The following is a 27,944-nucleotide window of genomic DNA, read 5'->3' as shown; positions in this document are numbered from 1 at the left end:
CTAGATACAGATATGACCCCACAGTGCCAGGTACAGATATGCCCCCACAGTGCCATGTGCACACAGTGCCAGATATGCCCCCACAGTGGCAGATATGACCCCACAGTGCCAGATATGCCCCCACAGTGCTCGATATGACCCCACAGTGCCAGATACAGATATAACCCCACAGTGCCATGTGCCCACAGTGCCAGATATGCCCCCACAGTGCCATGTGCCCACAGTGCCAGATATGCCCCCACAGTGCCAGATATGACCCCACAGTGCCAGATATGCCCACACAGTGCTCGATATGACCCCACAGTGCCAGATACAGATATAACCCCACAGTGCCATGTGCCCACAGTGCCAGATATGCCCCCACAGTGCTCGATATGACCCCACAGTGCCAGATACAGATATAACCCCACAGTGCCATGTGCCCACAGTGCCAGATATGCCCCCACAGTGCCAGATATGACCCCACAGTGCCAGATACAGATATGACCCTGCAGTGCCATGTGCCCACAGTGCCAGATATGCCCCCACAGTGCCAGATACAGATTTGCCCCCACAGTGCCACACATGCCCCGACAGTGCTGCTCACCGCTGTGTAGAGAGCGCAGCCCGCGCTTCTCCTGCCTGCCGCCTTGCCTCTCAGTTTGGTCTCCGGCGGTGACGGCAGCGTGTATATCTCAAATCAGGCGCCGGTCCGCAAGCTCTCATTGGCTAACGAACCGGCGCCTGATTTGAGCTATACACTCCGCCGTCACTGCCTGAGACCAGACTGAGGGGCAAGGCGGCAGGCAGGAGAAGCGCGCGCTGCGCTCTCCTTGGGTGGATGGGCGGCGGTCCGCGATTGACTGGTCGCATGTCCGCGACCGACCAGCCGATCGCGATCGACTGTTTGGCCACCCCTGATATACAGTATATACAGTATATAGAGCAGGTGTGGGGGCAGCACCCTGAGGATATATATTATATATATACAGTATATAGAGCAGGTGTGGGGGCAGCACCCTGAGAATATATATTATATACAGTATATACAGTATATAGAGCAGGTGTGGGGGTAGCACCCTGAGGATATATATTATATACAGTATATACAGTATACAGAGCAGGTGTGGGGGCAGCACCCTTAGGATATACATTATATACAGTATATAGAGCAGGTGTGGGGGCAGCAACCTGAGGATATATATTATATACAGTATATAGAGCAGGTGTGGACTGTGGGGGAAGCACCCTGAGGATGGATGGATGGATAGATAGATAGATAGATAGATAGATAGATAGATAGATAGATAGATAGATATTTATTAGGTGTGGGGGCAGCACCCGGCTTGAGGTGACAGCAGCTCCCGCCCTGTACACACAGCAGCACACACGGGACCACACACAACCCGCCCCGGGGAGGGAGGCAGCGGGGACGCGCCCACCGCGGGGACACCACCTGCTGCTGCAGTCAGTGCCGCACACACGCCGCCGGTGATCATAGCGCCCGGTACCGGGAGAGGGGCGGACATGGCCGGGAAGCGCTTCGTGCTGTTTGACCTAGGAGGGGTGCTGCTGACCCCGGCCCCGCAGGCTGCGCTACAGCGGCTGGAGCTCTCCCTGCACCTGCCCAGGTCAGTCCCGGCACCGGCTCCGGTTACCGGCATCATCGCGTGACGTCATCACCCCTGCGCCTAATAGTAACCGCCGTGTCTGGTGTGGGGTGTATGTGTGTGTTATACCGGGGACCCCCGTATTGCTGTGTGTGAGGGGTGATCATTTATCTGCATGGCAGTAATGCTGACCACTACACCAACTGTGCTGCCCTGCAGATAAATGATCACCCCTCACACTGAGGTCTTTGATTCGATTCCCAGCAAGCTCCTGTGTGTGTGGAGTTTGTGTGTTCTCACCATATTTATGTGGGTTCCTCAGAGATACTTGCAGGTTAATTGGCTTGTGGACCTTATTGTGTGTCTGTGCTTGTGTCCATGTGACAGAGAGTATAGGTATCTGGTTGGTAGGGTGTGGATCATTAGATTGACAGTGTCTAGGTCGACAGGGTTTCTAGGTCGACATGTCAAAAGGTCGACATGAGTTTTTAATGTTTTTGTTGTTGTCATTTTCTCCGTGACCGGGAAGCCCAATTAGTGCACCGTGTCCCCTCGCTTCGCTCGCCATGCTTCGGGCAAGGATTTCCGTTCCAATCGTAGTCTACCTGGATCGTTAAATATGAAAAAGTTAAAAAAAAGTTTTTTTTTTTGTTTTTTTTTTAAAAACTCATGTCGACCTTTTGCCCTGTCGACCTTGAAACCCTATCAACCTAGTGACTGTTGACCTATAGTGGTCGACCTAGACACTGTCGATCTTTAGACCGGATCCCGGGTTGGTATCGGGATGCCGAAGCTGGGATCCTGATCGCAGAATGCCGGTTGTGGTGGTGGGATGTGTGTGTGTGGGGGGTGTGGTGTGTGGGGGGGGGGGGGCAACGAAGCCCCTTTGCGGGCTCGGTGGCGAGCTGCGTTCGCCACAGGTTCTGTTCCTACTCTATGAGTGTCGTGGACACCCGCAAGTGGGAGTAGTCCCTGTTAGTCAGCATGCCGACTGCCGGGATTGTGTGGGGGGTGGGATGTCGGGGTCCGTATTGTGAGACCTCCGGTCACATAACTACATCCCCCTATAAATCTGCATTAAATAGGTTTACAGTGAATAGGTCGACATGTAAAAGGAAGACAGTTCAAAATGTCAACATGAGAATGGTCGATGCAGGGGTAAGTGCGGGAATGCAGCAAAATCCAGCTCCTACGTCCAGTAATCAGTTACGTGGAGTTTACCGCGCAGTTGTCACAAACTGTGCACGTTTCATCTCCAGTATGCAACATTATTTATCAAAATCCTCTGTAAAATGTCTGTAACGGAGTCTAACCTGACTGTGCCAGAGATTTAGAGGTTTGCATTCAACAGATGTGTTGCAGGAAATATTGTAAGTCTTAAGGTGGGTACACACTATTAGATATATCTGCAGATCAATTGATCTGCAGATATATCTATGTACGGATCGGGCAGTGTGCTGTGCATACACACAGCCCGATCCGTCGGGGGACTGACGTCATGAACTGGGCGGGCGCTCGCGCCCGCCCAGTTCACCTGTCAATCACCGCCGGCCGCCGCAGCATGTGTACGGGCGGTTGGACGACCGCCCTGTACACACACAGCGACGGGCCAATATATCGTTAGATATATTGGCTGTCGGCTGTGCTGCGCGGCCGACGCGATACTTCTGTGAACGACGGAGTTCACAGACGTATCGCCCGTACACACTGGCCGACGGTCCCGCGATGTATCGGCCAGTGTGTACGGGCCTTTGTAGGGTATGGTGGGACTTGTAGTTCCACTAAAGCCGGAGAGCCACAGGTCGCCTGTGGCTGAGTGTCCATAAAACCATATTGGTCACTTCAACTGACTGAAAAAGTTGCCACATGACCACATGCCACATGACCAATATGTGGCCACAAACCACCCTCTTCCTCATTCATTGCCTTCTGTTGTATCTCTACATAAGTGGAGGCAGCCGTACCAAGGAATGCAATAATTGCAATTATCTCCATTATCTGTAATTGCAAGCCGAAAATAACTGAGAAAAGCAGAAACGGAGTATTGTTATTAATTGTTATTATTATTGCAATACGGCCCCATTGGAGCTTACAGTTCAAATTCTCTCAGACACTCGCATGCTGTATCCAAAATTAGTTGTTGGGGGGGTTTGAGCAGAATGCAAATTTATTCTGAAAATATAAATTTAAAGGTATCATTAACATACAGTATAAAAAAATAAAATAATCATTGTTTTATTAACAGTGGGTTCTTTGCTAATGCATTTGTGAAGAGCGGCCCAGACGGACCCTTTGCCCGGGTCGAGAGGGGACAGATTCCGTTTTCTCAGGTAATGTGAAACACTTACTATCTGATCAGCTACTAGGGTATAAGACTCTCTGTACTAAGGCTTTGTGCGCAGGCATTTAAAAGGATGATTAAAACATTCATGCCTGGGATTTTGCAAAAGCAATATCAGTATTTTTACACCCCAAACTAGAATTTATAATATGCTTCAATTAAACATATAAATGCCACATAGATGGATTAAATATATATTTGACCAACAGGAAGTAAAACCAGATTTCCTCTAACGTCCTAAGTGGATGCTGGGGACTCCGTAAGGACCATGGGGAATAGCGGCTCCGCAGGAGACTGGGCACATCTAAAGAAAGCTTTAGGACTATCTGGTGTGCACTGGCTCCTCCCCCTATGACCCTCCTCCAAGCCTCAGTTAGATCTCTGTGCCCGAACGAGAAGGGTGCACACTAGGGGCTCTCCTGAGCTTCTTAGTGAAAGTTTTAGATTAGGTTTTTTATTTTCAGTGAGACCTGCTGGCAACAGGCTCACTGCATCGAGGGACTAAGGGGAGAAGAAGCGAACTCACCTGCGTGCAGAGTGGATTGGGCTTCTTGGCTACTGGACATTAGCTCCAGAGGGACGATCACAGGCCCAGCTTGGATGGGTCCCAGAGCCGCGCCGCCGGCCCCCTTACAGAGCCAGAAGGCAGAAGAGGTCCGGAAAATCGGCGGCAGAAGACGTCCTGTCTTCAACAAGGTAGCGCACAGCACTGCAGCTGTGCGCCATTGCTCTCAGCACACTTCACACTTCGGTCACTGAGGGTGCAGGGCGCTGGGGGGGGGGGGCGCCCTGAGACACAATAAAAACACCTTGGATGGCAAAAAAAAATGCATCACATATAGCTCCTGGGCTATATGGATGCATTTAACCCCTGCCAGAATCCATAAAAAAGCAGGAGAAAAGTCCGCGAAAAAGGGGCGGAGCCTATCTCCTCAGCACACTGGCGCCATTTTCCCTCACAGCTCCGTTGGAGGGAAGCTCCCTGTCTCTCCCCTGCAGTCACTACACTACAGAAAGGGTTAAAAAAAGAGAGGGGGGCACTAATTAGGCGCAGTATTAACTATACAGCAGCTATAAGGGGAAAAACACTTATATAAGGTTATCCCTGTATATATATAGCGCTCTGGTGTGTGCTGGCAAACTCTCCCTCTGTCTCCCCAAAGGGCTAGTGGGGTCCTGTCCTCTATCAGAGCATTCCCTGTGTGTGTGCTGTATGTCGGTACTTTTGTGTCGACATGTATGAGGAGAAAAATGATGTGGAGACGGAGCAGATTGCCTGTAATAGTGATGTCACCCCCTAGGGGGTCGACACCTGAGTGGATGAACTGTTGGAAGGAATTACGTGACAGTGTCAGCTCTGTATAAAAGACAGTGGTTGACATGAGACAGCCGGCTACTCAGCTTGTGCCTGTCCAGACGTCTCATAGGCCGTCAGGGGCTCTAAAGCGCCCGTTACCTCAGATGGCAGATATAGACGCCGACACGGATACTGACTCCAGTGTCGACGGTGAAGAGACGAATGTGACTTCCAGTAGGGCCACACGTTACATGATTGAGGCAATGAAAAATGTTTTACACATTTCTGATAATACGAGTACCACCAAAAAAGGGGTATTATGTTCGGTGAGGAAAAACTACCTGTAGTTTTCCTGAATCTGAGAAATTAAATGAGGTGTGTGATGATGCGTGGGTTTCCCCCGATAACAACTGATTTCTAAAATGTTATTGGCATTATATCCTTTCCCGCCAGAGGTTAGGGTGCGTTGGGAAACACCCCCTAGGGTGGATAAAGCGCTCACACGCTTGTAAGGGCTCTACCTTCGCCTGAGATGGCCGCCCTTAAGGATCCTGCTGATAGAAAGCAGGAGGGTATCCTAAAAGGTATTTACACACATACTGGTGTTATACTGCGACCAGCAATCGCCTCAGCCTGGATGTGCAGTGCTGGGTTGGCGTGGTCGGATTCCCTGACTGAAAATATTGATACCCTAGATAGGGACAGTATATTTTTGCCTATAGAGCATTTAAAAGATGCATTTCTATATATGCGTGATGCACAGCGGAATATTTGCCGACTGGCATCAAGTCTAAGCGCGTTGTCCATTTCTACCAGTAGAGGGTTATGGACACGTCAGTGGTCAGGTGATGCGTATTCCAAACGGCATTTGGAAGTATTGCTGTATTAAGGGGAGGAGTTATTTGGGGTCGGTCTTTCAGACCTTGTGGCCACGGCAACAGCTGGGAATTCCACGTTTGTACCCCAGGTCGCCTCTCAACATGAGAAGACGCCGTATTATCAGGCGCAGTCTTTTCGTGGACAAGGTTCCTCATTTCTGCCCCGTGACAGAGGGAGAGGAAAAAGGCTGCAGAAATCAGCCAGTTCCCAGGAACAGAAACCCTCTCCCGCCTCTGCCAAGCCCTCAGTATACGCTGGGGCTTTACAAGCAGAATCAGGCACGGTGGGGGGGCCCGTCTCAATGAATTTCAGCGCGCAGTGGGCTCACTCGCAAGTAGACCCCTGGATCCTTCAGGTGATATCTCAGGGGTACAAATTAGAATTCGAGACGTCTCCCCCTCGCCGTTTCCTAAAGTCGGCTTTACCGATGTCTCCTTCTGACAGGGAGACAGTTTTGGAAGCCATTCACAAGCTGTATTCCCAGCAGGTGATAATCAAGATACCCCTCCTGCAACAGGGAACGGGGTATTATTCCACACTGTTGTGGTACCGAAGCCGGACGGCTCGGTGAGACCGATTCTAAATCTAAAATCTTTGAACACTTACATACAGAGGTTCAAATTCAAGATTGAGTCACTCAGAGCAGTGATTGCGAACCTGGAAGAAGGGGACTACATGATGTCTCGGGACATCAAGGATGCTTACCTTCATGTCAAAATTTACCCTTCTCACCAAGGGTACCTCAGGTTTATGGTACAGAACTGTCACTATCAGTTCAGACGCTGCCGTATGGATGGTCCACGGCACCCCGGGTCTTTACCAAGGTAATGGCCGAAATGATGATATTCCTTCGAAGGAAGTGAATTTTAGTTATCCCTTACTTGGACAATTCCCTGATAAGGGTAAGATCCAGGGAACAGTTGGAGGTCGGTGTAGCACTATCTCAGGTAGTGTTGCGGCAGCACGATTGGATTCTCAATATTCCAAAATCGCACCTGGTTCCGACGACATGTCTTCTGTTCCTAGGGATGATCCTGGACACAGTCCAGAAAAAGGTGTTTCTCCCGGAGGAGAAAGCCAGGGAGTTATCCGAGCTAGTCAGGAACCTCCTAAAACCGAGCCAAGTCTCAGTGCATCAATGCACAAGGGTTCTGGGTAAAATGGTGGCTTCCTACGAAGCAATCCCATTCGACAGATTCCACGCACCAGTGGGACCTGCTGGACAAATGGTCCGGGTCGCATCTTCAGATGCATCAGCGGATAACCCTGTCACCAAGGACAAGGGTGTCCCTCCTGTGGTGGTTGCAGAGTGCTCATCTTCTAGAGGGCCGCAGATTAGGCATTCAGGACTGGGTCCTGGTGACCACGGATGCCAGCCTGCGAGGCTGGGGAGCAGTCACACAGGGAAGGAATATCCAGGGCTTATGGTCAAGCCTGGAGACATCACTTCACATAAATATCCTGAAGCTAAGGGACATTTACAATGCTCTAAGCTTAGCAAGACCTCTGCTTCAAGGTCAGCCGGTGTTGATCCAGTCGGACAACATCACGGCAGTCACCCACGTAAACAGACAGGGTGGCACAAGAAGCAGGAGGGCAATGGCAGAAGCTGCAAGGATTCTTCGCTGGGCGGAAAATCATGTGATAGCACCGTCAGCAGTATTCATTCCGGGAGTGGACAACTGGGAAGCAGACTTCCTCAGCACGACCTCCATCCGGGAGAGTGGGGACTTCACCCAGAAGTCTCCCACATGATTAAAAACTCGACAGGTATTGCGCCAGGTCCAGGGACCCTCAGGCAATAAGCTGTAGACGCTCTGGTAACACCGTGGGTGTACCAGTCAGGGTATGTGTTCCCTCCTCTGCCTCTCATACCCAAGGTACTGAGATTGATAAGATGGAGAGGAGTAAGCTCTATATTCGTGGTTCCGGATTGGCCAAGAAGAACTTGGTAACCGGAACTTCAAGAGATGCTCACGGAAGATCCGTGGCCTCTACCTCTAAGAAGGGACCTGCTCCAGCAAGGACCCTGTCTGTTCCAAGACTTACCGCGGCTGCGTTTGACGGCATGGCGGTTGAACGCCGGATCCTGAAGGAAAAAAGGCATTCCGGATGAAGTCATCCCTATCCTGATCAAAGCCAGGAAGGATGTAACCGCAAAAACATTATCACCGCAATTGGCGAAAATATGTTGCGTGGTGCGAGGCCAGTAAGGCCCGACGGAGGAAATTCAACTGGGTCGATTCCTACATTTCCTGCAAACAGGAGTGTCTATGGGCCTGAAATTGGGGTCCATTAAGGTTCAAATTTCGTCCCTGTCAATTTTCTTCCAAAAAAGAACTAGCTTCAGTCCCTGAAGTTCAGACGTTTGTAAAAGGGGTACTGCATATACAGCCTCCTTTTGTGCCTCCAGTGGCACTTTGGGATCTCAATGTAGTTTTGGGTTCCAAAAGTCACATTGGTTTGAACCACTTAAATCTGTGGAGTTAAAATATCTCACATGAAAAGTGGTCATGCTTTTGGCCCTGGCCTGGGCCAGGCGCGTGTCAGAATGGGCGGCTTTATCCTGAAAAAGCCCTTATCTGATTTTCCATTCAGACAGGGCGGAATTGAGGACTCGTCCTCAGTTTCTCCCCAAGGTGGTTTCAGCGTTTCACCTGAACCAACCTATTGGTGGTGCCTGCGGCTACTAGGGACTTGGAGGCCTCCAAGTTGCTAGACGTTGTCAGTGCCCTGAAAATATATGTTTCCAGGACGGCTGGAGTCAGGAAATCTGACTCGCTGTTTATCCTGTATGCACCCAACAAGCTGGGTGCTCCTGCTTCTAAGCAGACTATTGCTCGTTGGATTTGTAGTACAATTCAGCTTGCACATTCTGTGGCAGGCCTGCCACAGCCAAAAATCTGTAAATGCCCACTCCACAAGGAAGGTGGGCTCATCTTGGGCGGCTGCCCGAGGGGTCTCGGCTTTACAACTTTGCCGAGCAGCTACTTGGTCAGGAGCAAATACGTTTGTAAAATTCTACAAAATTGATATCCTGGCTGAGGAGGACCTGGAGTTCTCTCATTTGGTGCTGCAGAGTCATCCGCACTCTCCCGCCCGTTTGGGAGCTTTGGTATAATCCCCATGGTCCTTACGGAGTCCCCAGCATCCACTTAGGACGTTAGAGAAAATAAGAATTTACTTACCGATAATTCTATTTCTCATAGTCTGTAGTGGATGCTGGGCGCCCATCCCAAGTGCGGATTGTCTGCAATACTTGTACATAGTTATTGTTACAAAAATCGGGTTATTATTGTTGTGAGCCATCTTTCAGAGGCTCCTCTGTTATCATGCTGTTAACTGGGTTCAGATCACAGGTTATACGGTGTGATTGGTGTGGCTGGTATGAGTCTTACCCGGGATTCAAAATCCTTCCTTATTGTGTACGCTCGTCCGGGCACAGTATCCTAACTGAGGCTTGGAGGAGGGTCATAGGGGGAGGAGCCAGTGCACACCAGATAGTCCTAAAGCTTTCTTTAGATGTGCCCAGTCTCCTGCGGAGCCGCTATTCCCCATGGTCCTTACGGAGTCCCCAGCATCCACTACGGACTATGAGAAATAGAATTATCGGTAAGTAAATTCTTATTTTCTGTGGTATTGTACATCACTTACAACACTGAGATTTTGGAGTGAAAAACATTCGTTCTAATATGCGCAGCTGTGATTTCATTTGCAGTGGACTTGCGAAAATATGCTAATGACTCAGCCGCCATTTTGTGCACAGTCGCCAATTGCTGGCGTCTCACGTACATAAGCGGTAACATCAGGCACACATCTCTCGGACCGAGCGGTTCTCCTAAGGCGCTGGGGCCTTTTCAGCTGCGAATGAGTTCTCAGTGGCTGACTAGGCAAGGCCCAGAAAACGGTCCCTGCGTTGTTCTAGAAACCTCTCCGTTACCACCCCCAAATGCTGCCCACCTGTCACACACTTTATGAATACATTCTCTGTGCGCGCTAAATCACTAATCATTTAATGCGCGTACGCAGTCCGGCTTTGGCGCATGTGCAGTGGCAAAAACTGCTTCCAACATCAACGTTGCATGCAGCTGTGAATCAGTTCCCCTGTGTGTAATATAATTAGATAGGAATGTATGATCCCTGGGCTGCTGCTGTTGACTTTCTCTGATTGCTCTTACTGCGATCTGTATGAGATGCAGTGGACGAGCTCATAGATATAACCAGGATTTAATGGGTTCCAAAGTATGTTCTGTTGAAAGTTTTTGCCTGTACCAATCACAGCCGTGACCTGTGTAGAGAGGTGCGAGCTGTCGGGCAGAAGTTAGGGTAGGGCGGCCATTTGTCTTATGTCTTCATAGCAGTGTCCTGGTGACCGATTTAGGGTCCGGCAAAAATTGCATTCATTCTTGGGCACCGTATTTAGAAGCGGGTCTCTGGACAAAAAATTGACCTGCTTCCATTAGCAGAGATGCATGGCCTAAGTGACTTGATTGGTTTGTCATTACTGTGTTTTCTCTTGCGTCCTAGAGGATGCTGGGGTTCCATTTAGTACCATGGGATATAGACGGGTCCTTTGGGAGCCACTGGCACTTTAAGAGTTTAATAGTGTGGGCTGACTCCTCCCTCTATGCCCCTCCTAGCAGACTCAGTTTAGAAAATGTGCCCGGAGGAGCCGGTCACAGCTAGGGGAGCTCCAAGGAGTTTTCTTGGTTTTATTATTTTTTAGAGTTTGTTATTTTACAGGAAAGCTGCTGGGACTTAGGGGGGGGAGTAGGAACCAACTTAATAGAGAGTTAATTGTTCTCCACTCCGCTGACAGGACACTGAGCTCCTGGGGGAACTGATCACAAGCCCACTAAGGCGACCGCTCACTCCCGCAGCATGCCGCCACCCCCTAACAGAGCCAGAAGATAGAAGAGTGGTGAGTACAGCGCTGGCTTCCCAATTAGCGGGTCGCCGGCGGCTATGGCGGCACAAGGGTTGGAGCGCAGCTCTGACAGGCTGCGCTCCTGGAAGGCTCAGCAACATGCACTGAGCCAGCGCGGACACCCTACACTGGTCACATAGTTAACAGGGGCTAATCCCGCTGTTAACACCAATCTCTCAGGCCAGTATAAAGAATGAAGTGCGGGAAGCCGCGCGCCATGTCGGGGGGGCGGGGGGCTTCCTCTCAGAGCGGATCCAGCAGCTCATCAGCGCCATTTTCTCCCTGCAGATCTCCACACAAGACGCTGACAGGGAAGCGGAAGCGCTGTCCCTCCACATAACTCCAGCACCTCTGCGGTACCAGGGGGTTATAGCTAAGAGGGGGGGAGTGTATTTAGTACACTAGCTACCCGATTACGGATAGCTAGTCAGCGCCGGACTGTTGTCATAATAACAGCCAGAAAGGGCGCGGTGTGGCTGGTTCCTCTTACTCTGTCTCTCTGAAGGTACTCGGGGGGGGGGGGGGGGGGGGGAACTGTCTGACATTTTCCTGTGTTTGTATCCCACATTACCATGTCTAAGGACTCTGTCTCCTGTGCTGCAGAGTGTTTATCTCCTCCTGAGGAGTCTATTCCATGTACTCAGGACTGCAGTATGCTTTCTCAGCCCTCTGGATCCGAACCCCCAGGGGTGGATTCTTTGGGGGGAATCATGTCCCAGCTTTCATCTAGGATGTCACATACTGAGAAAGAGACGCAGTTTTTGAGAAAATCTGTGGAGCTCATGATATGTTCAGCCCCCACTGCTTCGTCTAAACACCCACCTACATACCCACAAAAACGTACACTTGGCCAAATAATGCAAGATGCTAATTAGTACTTTTTGGTACTAAATGTTTGAACCAACATGTGCAAATTTAAAATACACAAAAAACTCAATATTTTATTAAAACACAATCCCAGATTGGGCATGGTACATAATATAATATAAGATAAAAACAAAAGTGCAAGTTGGGCCTTTCTCAAAGAAGGCCATTAAAGGACCGAAACGCGTTATTTGGACGAGGAACAGTGAGGGGCGTATCTCGGGACAGGAGACTTTAAGGTGACATGCACAGTGCGGTGGTGCTGGGCCATTCAGCCTAGGACCCCAGCTACCTTCTTAAGCTAGCCCACCGCAGCCACGGACTATGGTGAGAGATTGTTTTCCATTTAAGGAGGACTCAAAGCACTAAAAGCACTTTTACTAAGTCACCTGGTTCCCATCTACCTCACCCCAACTTGCACTTTTGTTTTTATCTTATATTAGATTATGTACCATGCCCAATCTGGGATTGTGTTTTAATAAAATATTGAGTTTTTTGTGTAATTTTAAATTTGCACATGTTGGTTCAATCATTTAGTACCAAAAAGTACTAATTAGCATCTATGAATATTGTGCGCCATGGGTCCTATATTACCTCTTTTCTGTTTGCACCTTTTGGAGATTAGTGTTTATCTCCTCTATATTGGACCCAGGCAGCACCATTTTCAGTACTGCGCTCACCTGAAAGTACTCTACTCGGTGCAGCTCATGATTGAAGCCATTAGGGATGTGTTACATACTGTATTACTGAGATACCTGAGCAGGAAGAAGTGACTTATTTTACTGAAAATAAGAAATCCCCGCTTACATTCCCTGCTTCTAAGGAGTTAGTCTCCTTGTTTGACAAATTCTGGGAAAACCCAGAGAAAAAATTCCAGATCCCTAAACGAATTCTCATTGCTTTCCCTTTCCCTGAAGAGGACAGAAAGAAGTGGGAAAACCCACCTATATTGGACGCTTCTGTATCTAGATTGTCCAAAAAGGTGGTTTTACCTGTCCCTGACTCAACCTCCTTTAAAAGAGTCGGCTGACCGCAAGATTGAGACTACACTCAAATCACTATACACTGCTACAGGAGTAGCCCTGAGACCCACTATTGCTTATGCGTGGATTTCTAGAGCCATAGTGAAGTGGTCAGGCGCAATGCTGGAGGAATTAGATACTATGGATAGGAGTGACATTGACTTGTTTTTACGTCACATACAGGATTCTGCAGGTTTCATGGTGGAGGCCATGAAGAACATTGGCCTGCTTAATGCAAGGGCTACATACATGGCAGTCTCGGCACGCAGAGAACTCTGGCTATGCCAATGGACGGCTCGGAAATCTGGTCCTACACTGCAGTCCTTTCGGACCGCAAAATTTAGAAAAATCCAAAAGGTCCCACCACCTTCTTTAGAGGAGGTCGGGGAAAATCCAGAAAACCTGCACCAACAGGTTCCAAGGAACAGACATCGGGTTCTGCTTCCTCAAAATCTTCAGCATAACGGTGGACCTCCTAGCTTGGAGATCGGGCAGGTGGGAGCGAGACTAAAAGATTTCAGTCAAATCTTGGTGTCATCATGCCTAGACCCCTGGATAAAAGATATTGTCGCCCAGGGGTACAGACTTGAGTTTCAGGAACTCCTACTTCACAGATTCTTCAAATCAGGCTTACCAGCTTCGCTGACAGAAAGTGCTTTCCTACAGGAAGCCGTTCAAAAATTGGTACAAACCAGTGTCATTGTTCCACCTCACCTATAGAACATGGGTTATTACTCAAACCTGTTTGTGGTACCGAAACTGGATGATTCGGTAAGACCAATATTGAACCTAAAGTCATTAAACCCCTACTTGAGGGTATTCAAATTCAAGATGGAGTATCTGAGAGCGCTGATCTCAGGTTTGGAGGAGGGGGAGTTCCTAGTATCCCTGGAGATCAAGGATGCGTACCTTCACATTTCCATCTGACCGCCTCACCAGGCCTATCTCAGGTTTGCTCTACAGGACTGTCACACATTGCCATTTGGCCTCTCCACAGCACCGATGGTGTTCACCAAGGTCATGGCAGAGATGATGCTCCTCCTCCGCAAACAGGAAGTGAACATAATTCCATACCTGGACGATCTACTGATAAAGGCATCTTCCAGGGAGAGGCTGTTGCAAAGTATTGTTCTCTCAACTCCACTACTCCAGGATCATGGGTGGATCCTGAACCTTCCAAAGTCACATTTGAAGTCGACAAGGAGACTGCCTTTCCTGGGGATGATACTCGACACGGAAGTGCAGAGGGTGTTTCTACCGGTGGAGAAAGAGTTGGTGATCCAATCAATGGTCCGGGATGTCCTGAAGCCACCCCGGGTATCGGTTCATCAGTGCATTCGCCTTCTGGGAAAGATGGTAGCCGCCTACGAGCCTCTGCAGTACGGAAGATTACATGCACGGTTCTTCCAACTGGATCTCCTGGACAAGTGGTCGGGATCACATCTTCACATGCACCAGCAGATACGCCTGTCGCCAAAAGCCAGGATTTCACTCCTCTGGTGGCCACAAGCTTCTCACCTACTTGAGGGCCGCAGGTTCGGGATTCAGAATTGGATCCTTCTAACCATGGATGCAAGTCTCAGAGGTTGAGGAGCAGTCACCCAAGGGGAAAACTTCCAAGGAAAGTGGTCAAGTCTGGAATCCATCCTTCCGATAAACATTCTGGAACTCAGGGCTATATACAACGGCCTTCTACAAGCGGCACATCTTCTGCAAGATCAAGCCATTCAGGTTCAGTCGGACAATGTAACGGCAGTGTCCTACATAAACCGACAGGGCGGAACGAGAGCAAAGTGGCAATGTCAGAGGTAACAAGAATCCTCCTCTGGGCAGAAAAGCACGCAGTGGCGCTGTCAGCGATCTTCATTCCGGGAGAGGGCGACTGGGAAGCGGACTTCCTCAGCAGACACGATCTCTATCCAGGAGAATGGGGCCTCCATCCGGAGGTGTTCGCAGAGGTAACAACCCGATGGGGTGTACCTCAGATAGACATGATGGCCTCTCGCCTCAACAAGAAGCTTCGGAGGTACTGTTCCAGGTCGAGAGACGCACAAGCAGTGGCGGTGGACGCCCTGGTAACTCCGTGGGTGTTTCAGTCAGTGTATGTGTTCCCTCCACTTCCGCTCATCCCAAGGATTCTGAAACTAATAAAAAGAACAAGAGTTCAGGCGATCCTCATTACTCCGGACTGGCGAAGAAGGGCTTGGTACGCGGATCTTCTGGACTTGCTGCTAGAAGATCCTAGGCCTCTTCCTCTGCGCAAGGACCTTCTGCAACAGGGGCCGTTCACCTATCAAGACTTACCACGGCTGTGTTTGACGGCATGGAGGTTGAACGCCAGATCTTAGCTTGGAAGGGCATTCCGAACAAGGTCATTCCTACTCTGATCCAGGCTAGGAAGGGAGTAACGTCTAAGCATTACCATCGGATTTGGAAGAAGTATGTGTCTTGGAGTGAATCCAAGAAGTTTTCTATGATGGAGTTTCAACTGGGACGGTTTCTCCTCTTTCTGCAAGCAGGTGTGGATGTGGGCCTACGTTTGGGCTCCATAAAGGTCCAGATTTCGGCCTTGTCCCTTTTCTTTCAGAAACAATTGGCTGCTCTCCCCGAGGTTCAGACATTCTTGAAAGGGGTTCTGTACATCCAACCTCCCTTTGTGCCTCCTACGGCACCTTGGGATCTTAATGTGGTGCTGCAGTTCCTGCAATCGGATTGGTTTGAGCCTTTACAGGAGGTGGACGTAAAGTTTCTTACTTGGAAGGCGGTCACACTGTTGGCATTCGAATCGGCTAGGCATTTTTCAGAATTGGGGGCGTTGTCGCACAAGAGCCCCTACTTGATTTTCCATGAGGATAGAGCTACTAAATGGAACCCCAGCATCCTCTACGGACTACCAGTAAAGGATTTACTGGTAGGGAATTTAAAATCCTATTTTCATTTTTATGCCCATTGCAACGCCTTTGTAAATGCTTATTTACTAAGCATAGACTAAGCAGCGGGTGGTAATTCAGACCTGATCGCTCGCTAGCGTTTTTTGCAGCGCTGCGATCAGGTCAGAACTGCGCATGCATATGCCCTACAATGCGCAGGTGCGTTGCACGGGTACAAAGCGGATCGTTGCTCTGCGATGGGTTTTTACGAAGAATCCATTCGCACAGCGGATTGCAGGGAGATTGACAGGAAGAAGGCGTTTGTGGGTGGCAACTGACCGTTTTTAGAGAGTGGTTGGAAAAACACAGGCGTGTCCAGGCGTTTGCAGGGCGGGTGTCCGACATCAATTCCGGGACCGGACAGGCTGAAGTGATCGCAGCGCTGAGTAAGTCCTGAGCTACTCAGAAACTGCACGAGATCTTTTTGTACCGCTCGACTGCACATGCGATCGCACACTTGCATGGCTAAAATACACTCCCCGGTGGGCGGCGACTATGCGAACGCTGGACTGCAAAGAGCAGCGAGCGATCAGGTCTGAATTAGGGCCCTAGTTACTGCAAACTTCTATTTTGCGAACTTCTTCCCCCAGGTGTGGATCAGTGGGTCAACCATAATTAGGTTCACCCCATATGGTCGACATGCAAAAGGTCAAAAGGGTCAATAGACTGACATGTAGAAAGTAGACACTTAAAAAGGTCGACGGGTACAAAAGGTTGACATACGTGGAAATGATTGACACGGAAAAGGTCGACACAGTTTTTTTTTTTTCCCCCTGATGTCATTTTCTATGTTAAACCACATGTGACCCCAATTAGGGTGCTGCTCCGCTTGCCACACTTCAGGTTACTATTCCTAATCGTAATCCACGTGGATGGTAATGACCCCTTCCATTCCCGGAAATTCTCTGTGTGACCATCTGGGATTGTAGGACCACATGGTATTGCACATGGTGGTAAAAGTGAGACCCTCACTTCTGTATGCTGCCCACTTTCAGAACCTCCATTTGTATTTTACAGTCATCTATCATAATACCAGTAAAAATAGACTCTGTATGGGCCATATCCATATCACTTTATAGTTCAGAACACTTATATCTCCTATATAATAGCCTTGTGACTCTGTGCCTGGCGTTCTAACGCTGGGCGGATTCACAGGCACAGATCTGGGTGGCTGGATGCAGGCCAGGAACAGTCCCCTCCCTCGGTCCGCCCATCCCCGCCCAGTCCCCTCCCCATCTCCGCCCACTCCCCTCTCTCCCTCCTCCCCGTACACTTCATGCACCCTGGTGACACTGCAGCCGGTGACTGCTCAGCTGCCGCACAGTCCGGAGGGGAATGCCGTGGACGACCTCTGACTGCCGCACCCGCCCCCCTCCCACCCGCGGCACCCACAGCCTTCACAACATCCGCCCCCCACCCGCGCCACACGCCCCGCACCCTCCCACCTGCAGCACCCACACCTGCAGCCCCTTTCCCACCCGCGGCACTCCTGCCCCCTCCCCCACCCATAGCACCCACATCTGCAGCACCCCCCACACCTTCCCCACCCGCGGCACTCCCGCCCCTCCCCCACCCGCGGCAGACGCACTCCCGCCCCTCCCCCCCACCCGCGGCAGACGCCCCTCCCCCACCCACGGCACTCCAGCCCCCTCCCCCACCCGTAGCACCCACACCTGCAGCACCCCCCACCCGCGTCACTCCCGCCCCCACCCGCAGCACCCCCGCCCCTCCCCCAACTGCGGCACCCACAGCACCCACCACATCTATCCCCCACCCACAGAACACGCCCCCCCACCACCCGTAGCACCCACAAACCGCCCCCCCCATCACCCACAGCATCCACCACATCCCCCTTCCACCCACGGCACTCCCGCCTCCTCCCCCACCCATAGCACCCACACCCGCAGCACCCCCCTCCCCTGCCCGCAGCGCATCCGGACCCCCACCACACCCCCGCAGCCGCCACTCCCCCAACCACAGCACCTCCACCCACATCATCTATAGACACCTTCCCCCATTCGTGGACCTACCACATTTCCCCCACCCGCAGCACCTCTGGACCACCTCCCACAGCATTTCCGGACCCCATCCACGGCTCCCCTGCAGCCACCCCTCCTCCACCCGCAGCACTTCTAGAACCTATCACCCAACCTCACCCCCCCTGCAACCCCACCTCCCCAAACACCCCCCCACTACATTGCCCCTCACCCACGCACACCACCTCCAGACCCCCACCTTCATCCAGAGCCCCCCGTACCCACCCCTCCCCCACCAACAGCATCTACACTCCCCTTCCACACCCACACCTGCCCCACCCGCAGCACCTCTAGACCCCCTCCCCCATCCGCACCCCCTCCACACTAACCCCTCCCCCACCCACAGCACCTCTGCACCTTTTCCGCCATCCGTGCCACTGCACCCACCCCTCCACCACACGTAGCACCTCGGACACCATCCGCAACCCCTACAAGTGATTCCCTGAATCAGGGTGATCAGCGGCATGGATAGGCACCTCCACCTCACTGAACCCACCCCCTTTCCAAACCCCCCACACACACACTGAATTTCAGTGAGTATAGTTGCTACCAGTGGACATTAGATTAATAAAACAAAATAATACTGTGGCCATTATGTGTCTAAGCGACACTGCTACCTGTGGCCATTGTGTTTAAGTGGCACTGCTACCTGTGGGCACTGTGTGTATACGCGGCTCTGGTACCAGTGGCCATTGTGTGTATAAGTGACACTGCTACCTGTGCCCATTGTGTGTATAAGCAACACTGCTACCTGTGACCATTGTGTGTACAAGTGGTGCTGCTACCTGTGGCCATTGTGTGTATAAGTGACACTGCTACCAGTGGCCATTGTGTGTATAAGCGGTGCTGCTAAAAGTGGCCATTGTGTGTATAAGCGGCTCAGCTACCTGTGGCCACTGTGTGTATAAGCGCCTCTGTTACCTATGTATGCCAATTGTGTGTAGAAGTGGCACTGCTACCGGGGGCCATTGTGTGTATAAGCACCACTGCTACCTGTGGTCATTGGGGGTAATTCCAAGTTGATCGCAGCAGGATTTTTATTAGCAAATGGGCAAAACCATGTGCACTGCAGGGGAGGCAGATATAACATGTGCAGAAAGAGTTAGATTTGGGAGGGTTATTTTGTTTCTGTGCAGGGTAAATACTGGCTGCTTTATTTTTACACTGTAAATTAGATTGCAGACTGAACTCACCACACCCAAATCTAACTCTCTCTGCACATGTTAAATCTGCCTCCCCTCCAGTGCACTTGGGCCCTCATTCCGAGTTGTTCGCTCGCTAGCTGCTTTTAGCAGCATTGCACACACTAAGCCGCCGTCCTCTGGGAGTGAATCTTAGCTTAGCAGAATTTCGAACGAAGTATTTGCAATATTGCGAAAAGATTTTTCTGTGCAGTTTCTGAGTAGCTCGAGACTTACTCTGCCTGTGCGATCAGTTCAGTGCTTGTCGTTCCTGGTTTGACGTCACAAACACACCCAGCGTTCAGCCAGACACTCCCCCGTTTCTCCAGCCACTCCCGCGTTTTTCCCAGAAACGGCAGCGTATTTTCTCACACACCCATAAAACGGCCTGTTTCCGCCCAGAAACACCCACTTCCTGGCCTGCGCTGTCTGCTGTGCCTGTCTGTCCTGGCCTGTGCTGACTGCTGTGCCTGTCTGTCCTGGCCTGCGCTGACTGCCGTGCCTGTCTGTCCTGGCCTGCGCTGACTGCCGTGCCTGTCTGTCCTGTCCTGCGCTGACTGCCGTGCCTGTCTGTCCTGTCCTGCGCTGACTGCCGTGCCTGTCTGTCCTGGCCTGCGCTGACTGCCGTGCCTGTCTGTCCTGGCCTGCGCTGACTGCCGTGCCTGTCTGTCCTGGCCTGCGCTGACTGCCGTGCCTGTCTGTCCTGGCCTGCGCTGTCTGCTGTCTTCAAACATCGGCTGCATAGATAAGAAGGTCTATGCGTTGCCAGGGATTTCGGATTCGGAGGGGGTAGTGATGTGGCTACAAGTTGGGGGGATTGTTTGCCTGGGGGACCCCTTAGTTGTGTGGCCATGGGGTTGGTTTACCTTGGGGGGGGGGGTTGCTTAGTAATGTGGCTGCGAGGAGGCTGGTTCAGTTGACTTATATATTTATTTCTGCTGCGGGGTACACTGGGCTCCACAAGGATGGACAATGGGGTGTAGAGTAGGATCTTGATCCGAGGCACCAACAGGCTCAAAGCTTTGACTGTTCCCAGAATGCACAGCGCTGCCTCCTCTATAACCCCGCCTCCCTGCACAGGAGCTCAGTTTTGTAGTTGGTGCTGCAGTAAGTAAGCAGGCACTTAACAGAGGGGCTGCTCCAGGCAGCCCTAAGAAGAGCTTTTTTATGAAGAAAAAGTGAAGACTTCAAGGGCAGCAGCGGTGTTACATGTCAGAAGACATTCACTGCTGCAGCTCCGGCTCTCCCCAGCGGCGCTGTACACTCCCGAGCCCTGGTTGCCGGGTAACTACAGCAGGAGGCTCCGGTTTTCTTCACGTCAGGCACACACGACAGGGGCTCTCCGGGATCGCGTGGCCGCGCTTCGGGACGTGGTGAGTGTGTCCCGCTTGCGGGACCCGGTCTTAATCGCGATCCAGCACGGTCAGTGGGAGGCGGGCCGTGCGCGCTGGCGGTGGACACTGTGGCAGTACAGGCGATCCCACTAGATCACCAGGGCATGGGCGCAGGTCAGGTTTTCTCTCTAAACCAGTTTAATACGAGCCCACAGTACCAGGTGGTTTTGACAGCAGGGGGATAAGGCTTAGACCTGAAGCCCCTCCCCCAGCCCCAGGGCGCCATTTCCTGCAAAAGTTCCCGCCCTGGAGCTGCATATCTGTCTCTCCCTCACTCCCTGTCAGTGTCTGGGCGCCATTATCCCTCAGCTTCACTGTTCCTGGGACTGCTTGGGCAAATCCTCCTGTGTAAAGCCGCCTGGTTGTCAGTGCTGTGACTTTACATGACACTTAAGTATTCTACGTGCCTTTTTAGACACTGCTAGTTAAGAAAGAGTGCATTTAATTTGAGTTTTCTGGTATAATTACCCTGTGATATACATCCAGTTCTTACTGTGTAGTGTTATATCTATTGACTATATAGCTATATAAGCTGGTCCAGTGCAGTATTATTGTTAGTAATAACCTCTGCATTGCTTAACTGTGACTATATGTGTGTGCATTAGCTTGCTGAGTGGTTTCCATTTCGTGTCTCTCACTCAACTTGCTATCCCTATATTCTATAACCTGAGGGGGCTTGGTGTGTCAGGTTTTATAATTATATAGGATTTTCACAAGATATACTCTAATACGTATTTTTCTCTGTGATTTTAGTCACCATATCTCTCCTGTATCTCTGCTTGTGCTGACTACACTGCGCAGGGGTTTGGGTAAGAGGTATTGTGCTGCTGCCAATTGTACTGTGTTACCTGATACTGCAAGTTATATCATGTCTGCTTCTGAAGGTAATGGTTCTGGGGCTGAGCACACTGCCGGTGTTGCTGAAGCCACAGACCCCTATGAGGAGACTATAGCAGCTGTGGGCTCTGGTTCTGGGGGCTCCTTGCCCCCCAGTGGGACTGTGGCAACGGGGGTACATAATGACCCACCGTGGGCTACTTTCTCCGCGCTTCTGCATACGCTAGTTACTAAACTAACACCCCCTATGGGACCTCCTATGCCGGTGCAACCGTATGTGGTCCCCGTAGCTAACCCGCCGTGGGCGGACAATTTATCTGCTCAATTGAAGAAGTTGAACCAGTCCTTGACTACTAAAAAGTCTGACCCTCGCTCGCCTAAGACCAAGGGGTCCTCTAAGCGAGCTCTTATCTCCTCACAATCCACTGCTGTCACTGACACCTCGTCTGATGAAGATGGCGCTTACACTGACCCCACAGATTCTGACACAGATACTGCTGATGGGGAGGGTAGTTCACATGTGGATGTTCCTGATCTTTTGGAGGCTATTAAGTTAATTTTACAGATTACGGATGATCCCGAGCCATCCGCCCCTCCTAAGAAACCAGATAGGTTCAAGCGTCAGAAGGTGGTTAAACAAGTTTTACCTCACTCTGACCACCTAGTGGACATACGTCAGGAACCCTGGGGAAACCCGGGAAAGAAGTTTGTGCCTCAAAAGAAGATGCTGGCTCGCTATCCCCTCGCGCCAGAGCTGTCTAAAAATTGGGAAACGCCTCCTCCAGTAGACTCACATGTGGCTAGGATGGTGGTTTCCTCAGCTCTACCTGTCACTACCGTCACAGCTCTAAAAGAGCCTACGGATAAACGTGTGGAGGGTTGTCTGAAAGCGATTTACACCCTCACGGGTGCTGCACAAAGGCCCGCTATTGCAGCAACATGGGCTGCAGAGGCTATTGAAGCATGGGCCTTGGAGTTAGAAGCTGAAATCTCTTCTGACCATGCTAGACAATGCTTGTCATAAATTATCACAGCTTCTCACTATATTAAAGAGGCGGCTTCTGATGCCGGTATCCTAGCAGCCAAGGCCTCTACTACATCAGTCCTGGCTCGCCGGATATTGTGGCTGAGATCCTGGTCTGTGGATCTGGACTCTAGAAAAACCCTGGAGGTACTCCGTTTCAAGGGAGATATTCTGTTTGGGGGTAGTGGCTGATTTGGCTACTGCCAAATACCGCTCTTTCTGTGTCGAAGGCTAAAGGTACTTCCTTTCGCCCCTTTCGTCCTTCAGGTAAAGCAAAAGGTCAGGCGTACCACAAGCAGGCCCGCACTTCCAAACCTGGTAAGCCGAAGCCCAAAAGAGCCTGGGCTGCCCGTCAGCCAGCTTCCAAGACCGATAAGCCTGCCGCATGACGGGGCGGGCCTCCCCTGGGGGATCCAAGGGTGGGGCTCCTAGGGTATACCCAGGAATGGTTGAAGACCACTTCAGATGCCTGGGTACGGGAAGTCGTCACTCGAGGTTATGCCATAGCCTTCAAAAACCGACCCCCTCATCGATTTTGCCGCACAGACCAGACAAAGGCAAACACTCTACATTCAGTGGTACAGACCCTCCTGGATACAGGAGTCGTAGTACAGGTGCCTCTTGCTCAGAGGGGCCCGGGGGTACTATTCTCCGCTGTTTCTGGTCCTGAAACCGAATGGGTCCTCCCGGCCCATTCTCAACCTCAAGGCATTGAACAGGTTTGTGAAAGTTTCCAAGTTCCGTATGGAAACCCTTCGCTCTATAGTTCTGGCCTTGGAACTAGGGAGGTTAATCCCGGGCCGTTTTTTCAATCCCGGGATTCGGGATTGAAAAACGCTCAATCCCGGGATTGCAGTAGGGATCGGTGAAGAAGGGTGTAGGGAGCAGCGCTGGAGGGTAGGTAGCAGTGCGGGAGGGTGTAGGTAGCGGCGGGGAAGGGAGGGAGGGTGTAGGTAGCAGTGCAGGAGGGTGTAGATAGCTGGGCGGGAGGATGTAGGTAGCGGTGCGGGAGGGTGTAGGTAGCGGTGCGGGAGGGTGTAGGTAGCAGGGCGGGAGGGTGTTAGGTAGCTGGGCGGGAGGGTGTAGGTAGCTGGGCGGGAGGGTGTAGGTAGCTGGGCGGGAGGATGTACAGTAGGTAGCGGGGAGGGTTGGTAGCGGCGCGGGAGGGAGGCTGGGTGTAAGTAATACCACTTACTATTAGGTGGGCGCCAGCCATGGACACACTGAACGCGGCGGCATTTCAAATGAAGCGCCGGCCGCCAGCCAACCAGAGCTGGCGGACCAGCAGCCAATCAGGGAAGTGGCCGCAGCAGTCGCTCCTGATTGGCTGCTGCGGCAGCTTCCCTGATTGGCTGCCGGTCCGCCAGCTCTGATTGGCTGGTGGCCGGCGCCACATTTGAAGTGCCGCCGCGTTCAACGTTCGTCTATGGCTGCCGCCCACCTAATTGTAAGTAGTATTACTTACACACACTTCCTCCCGCACATGCGCAGTGTAATCCCGTGAATCCCGGGATTGGATGCTCCAATCCCGGGATTCAAATCCCGGTATTTTTGGGCCCAAATCCCGGGATCCCGCCGATCCCGATCCCGGGATTGGCCTCCCTACTTGGAACCTGGGGACTACATGGTCTCCCTGGACATACAGGATGCTTACCTGCATATTCCTATAGCAGTGTCACATCAGCAATACCTGAGGTTTGCGATTGGCAAACTCCATTACCAGTTTCGGGCGTTACCTTTTGGTTTAACTACAGCTCCGCGAGTCTTCACCAAAGTTATGGCGGTGATGACGGTGGTACTCCGCCGTCAAGGGGTCAGGATACTGCCGTATCTGGACGACTTGTTAATCCTGGCAAATTCCCCAGATATTCTCCTACGTCATCTGGATATGACTGTCCGGTTTCTACAAGCCCACGGGTGGCTCATCAACTGGAAGAAATCCTTCCTGGTCCCTGCTCAGAGCATGGTGCACCTAGGAGCGCTATTGGACACTCACAACCAGCAGTTGTTCTTGTCTCAGGATAAAGTCCTGAAGCTTCAGGACAGGATTCGTTGCTTCCTTTCTCGTCCGCAAGTTTCGATACATTTGGCTATGCAGGTGCTGGGCCTCATGGTGTCAGCATTCGACATGGTGGAGTATGCTCAATTTCATTCTCGCCCCCTCCAGAGGCTGATTCTAGCCAAGTGGGACGGCCTGCCTCACCGGATCAGGTCTCACATGATCTCATTGAATCCGGAGGTCCGTCTGTCGCTGCACTGGTGGCTCCAGGACCAACGATTGTGCAGGGACCGTCCCTTCTGGATATCCGACTGGGTCCTGTTGACGACAGATGCCAGTCTAAGAGGTTGGGGCGCGGTGCTGGAGCAACACCCCCTTCAGTGTCGGTGGACCAAGGAGGAATCTCTCCTCTCGATCAACATTCTGGAATTGCGGGCGGTCTTCAATGCGTTGAACCTGGCCCAGCATTTAATTCAGAACCATCCTGTTCAAGTACAGTTGGACAACGCCACCACAGTGGCTTACATAAATCATCAAGTCGGCACTCGAAGCCGTTTGGCAATGAAGGAAGTCTCACGGATTCTACATTGGGCGGAACGCCATCTACCGGCCATATCGGCAATATTCATTCCGGGAGTCCTGAATTGGGAAGCGGACTTTCTCAGTCGTCAGGACGTACATGCCGGAGAGTGGGGCCTCCATCCAGAAGTGTTTCAACTCCTAGTGGAAAAGTGGGGCCTTCCAGACGTAGATCTGATGGCGTCTCGACACAATCACAAGTCCGGTCTTCGGAGCAAGGACAAGGGATCCTCAAGCAGCATTCACGGATGCGCTGGCGGTGCCGTGGAGGTTTCGGCTGCCGTACGTGTTCCCTCCGGTGTCACTCCTGCCCATGGTAAGTTCGGAAGTTCAAGCAAGAAAGAGGAATTCTGCTTCTCATAGCTCCAGCGTGGCCCGGACGGCACTGGTTCGCAGACCTGCAGGGCCTATCGTCAGAGCGTCCAATTCTACTTCCACAACACCCAGACCTCCTCGTTCAGGGCCCGTGTGTCTACCAGGACCTAGCTCGGCTGTCTTTGACGGCGTGGCTCTTGAAGCTTCCGTCTTAAGGGCTAAAGGGTTTTCTGAGGCGGTCATTCAAACTATGTTGCGGGCCCGGAAACCAGCTTCTGCTCGGATTTACTATAGGGTCTGGCATTCTTACTTTGTTTGGTGCGCATCTAACCATTATGACGCTTCCAAGTTTAGTATAGCCAAGTTGTTGGCCTTTCTTCAGCAGGGCCTGGACTTAGGCCTGCGCCTGGCCTCCCTCAAGGTTCAAATTTCTGCCTGGTCTGTGTGGTTTCAGAGAAAGATAGCGACATTGCCTGATGTGCATACCTTCACTCAGGGTGTGTTGCGTATCCAACCTCCCTATGTCCCGCCTGTGGCTCCTTGGGACTTGTCGTGGTTTTGGAGGCGTTACAAGAGTCTCCGTTTGAACCTCTTGGTTTAGCTAATCTTAAGTGGCTTTCCCTTAAGGTGGTGTTTCTGCTGGCTATTGCTTCAGCTAGAAGAGTGTCGGATTTGGGTGCCTTGTCTTGTAGTTCCCCATATTTGATATTTCACCGTGACCGGGCGGTTCTTAGGACTCGTCCCGATTATTTGCCTAAGGTGGTTTCTTTGTTCCACCTTAACCAGGAGATTGTGGTCCCGGCACTTGTTTCTCCTGATCTGTCTCCCAAAGAGCGGTCTTTGGATGTGGTACGGGTTCTCCGTATCTATGTGAAGAGAACTGCTTCTATTAGGAAATTTGATTCTCTCTTTGTGCTGTTTGGATTTCACAAACGGGGCTGGCCTGCTCACAAGCAAACTTTGGCCAGATTGATTAGAATGGTGATTGTACATGGTTATGTGAGGGCTGGTCTATCAGCTCCTGCTCACATTACGGCCCATTCTACTCGGTCTGTTGGACCTTTTTGGGCGGCCCGCTGTGGTGCGACCCTTGAACAATTGTGCAAGGTGGCTACGTGGTCCTCAGTGAACACGTTCATAAGGTTCTATGCCTTCGATACTGCTGCTTCCCAGGATGCTTCCTTTGGACGCCGGGTTCTTGTGCCCGCTGCAGTGCGTCCCCTCCCATAAGGAACTGCTTTTGGACATCCCTTATGTCTTTCCTTGTGTAGCCCAGTGTACCCCGCAGCAGAAAACGAGTTTTATGGTAAGAACTTACCTTTGTTAAAACTCTTTCTGCGAGGTACACTGGGCTCCACAAGGCGCCCACCCTGACGTACTTAGCTTCTTTGGGTTGGTATGGCATTAGCCGCTGACACTTATCCTGTCGTGAGAGTGTGGTGTATGTGGCTTCTAACCGTTGTCGTCTCTTTTCCTGCTACTGCATTGGGCTGGTTAACTAAAAACTGAGCTCCTGTGCAGGAAGGCGGGGTTATAGAGGAGGCGGCGCTATGCATTCTGGGAACAGTCAAAGCTTTTGAGCCTGTTGGTGCCTCGGATCAAGATCCTACTCTACACCCCTATGTCTTTCCTTGTGGAGCCCAGTGTACCTCGCAGAAAGAGTTTTAACAAAGGTAAGTTCTTACCATAAAACCTCGTTTTATATCTGTTTATATTATCATTGTCACATTTGTATATTGTTAATATGTTTGTTACATTGGTGTTCCTGTGCAGGAAAGTCCTGTATGAAGTGTGCCTGATTGCTGCAGAATGCGTCCCAATCAATGTATGCAGATGTGTGAGCGTTTAGGGTTTGAGACAGATTTGTAAACTGCCAATATTCCTTATTGTGATATACAAGTGGGGGGGATTGGCTGTACCGTTTCCCTACGTTACCTAATGGGACTGTTGCACTGTTAGTTTGTTACAGAAATGAACAAGGAATGCAGGGTCTTTGCTGAAGAATCTGGGGTCACCCTCCCTGTCTCCTTCTCCCTGGAAGAGGCTTTCCACAGCACGTTTGAGGCCGGGGCAGTCAATAAGCCGCTCCTGAAGGCCGCCTTGGCACTGAGAAAGAATGGTAGGAAGACATTTTTGTAATGTTATATATACTGGGGTGAAGCCTGATATCTTCATTATATTCAGGGCCGGTTCTTGCCCTTGTGGCGCCCCGGGCAAAACGTTAGGGGCGTGGCTTAATACGGGGCGTGGTCCGTTACGCCCCCATTTGTAGCCCCGCTGAAAGAAAAGGGAAAAAAAAAAGTATACTTACATCCCCGCTCCTGATTCCAGACCTCCGCCGACGCCGCTCCTCTCCTCGGATGCATAGACACTAGAGGTCAATTATGACCCCTAGCGTCTGTGCCACAATGCTGTGCGCTGCGCAATGACGTCATCGCGCACCGCACAGCAAAGGTCCTCTCCACGAAGGGAAACTAGACGTGTAGTATCTGGTTCCCTTCACAGCAGGGGGGGGGGGGGGAGTGCACAGTGGCGGATCTTGCCATGGTGCGGCGCCCTGCAGATGGCGCCGGCGCCCTCCGGAAAGCGGCGCCCCGGGCAAAAGTCCTGCTTACCCGTGGCAACATCTGCTACTGATTATATTACACCTGTTAGTAACACATTTCCTGACCTCATCCGTGCTGAAATGTCCCAGAGCAATTTAATAGTTTACATTTTTTTTAAGCTGCA

General features: G+C 51.3%; 1 protein-coding gene across 1 annotated transcript in view; it reads left to right on the top strand.

Moving 5' to 3' along the window:
* The first annotated feature begins 1,350 nt into the window (after positions 1 to 1,350).
* Positions 1,351 to 27,944, top strand: part of EPHX2 (epoxide hydrolase 2) — a 194,779-nt gene continuing 168,185 nt past the window's right edge. Inside the window, exons 1-3 of the mRNA XM_063915025.1 lie at positions 1,351 to 1,610; positions 3,835 to 3,919; positions 27,174 to 27,333. Of these exons, the coding sequence (XP_063771095.1) occupies positions 1,507 to 1,610; positions 3,835 to 3,919; positions 27,174 to 27,333 (349 nt within the window). The 5' untranslated portion in view covers positions 1,351 to 1,506. The remainder of the gene's footprint in view (positions 1,611 to 3,834; positions 3,920 to 27,173; positions 27,334 to 27,944) is intronic.

This window comes from Pseudophryne corroboree, chromosome 4 (genome assembly GCF_028390025.1).
Source record: "Pseudophryne corroboree isolate aPseCor3 chromosome 4, aPseCor3.hap2, whole genome shotgun sequence".
Classification (NCBI taxonomy): domain Eukaryota; kingdom Metazoa; phylum Chordata; class Amphibia; order Anura; family Myobatrachidae; genus Pseudophryne; species Pseudophryne corroboree.
The sequence above is the reverse complement of the archived record's forward strand: the minus strand, read 5'-3'. Positions and strand labels throughout refer to the sequence as shown.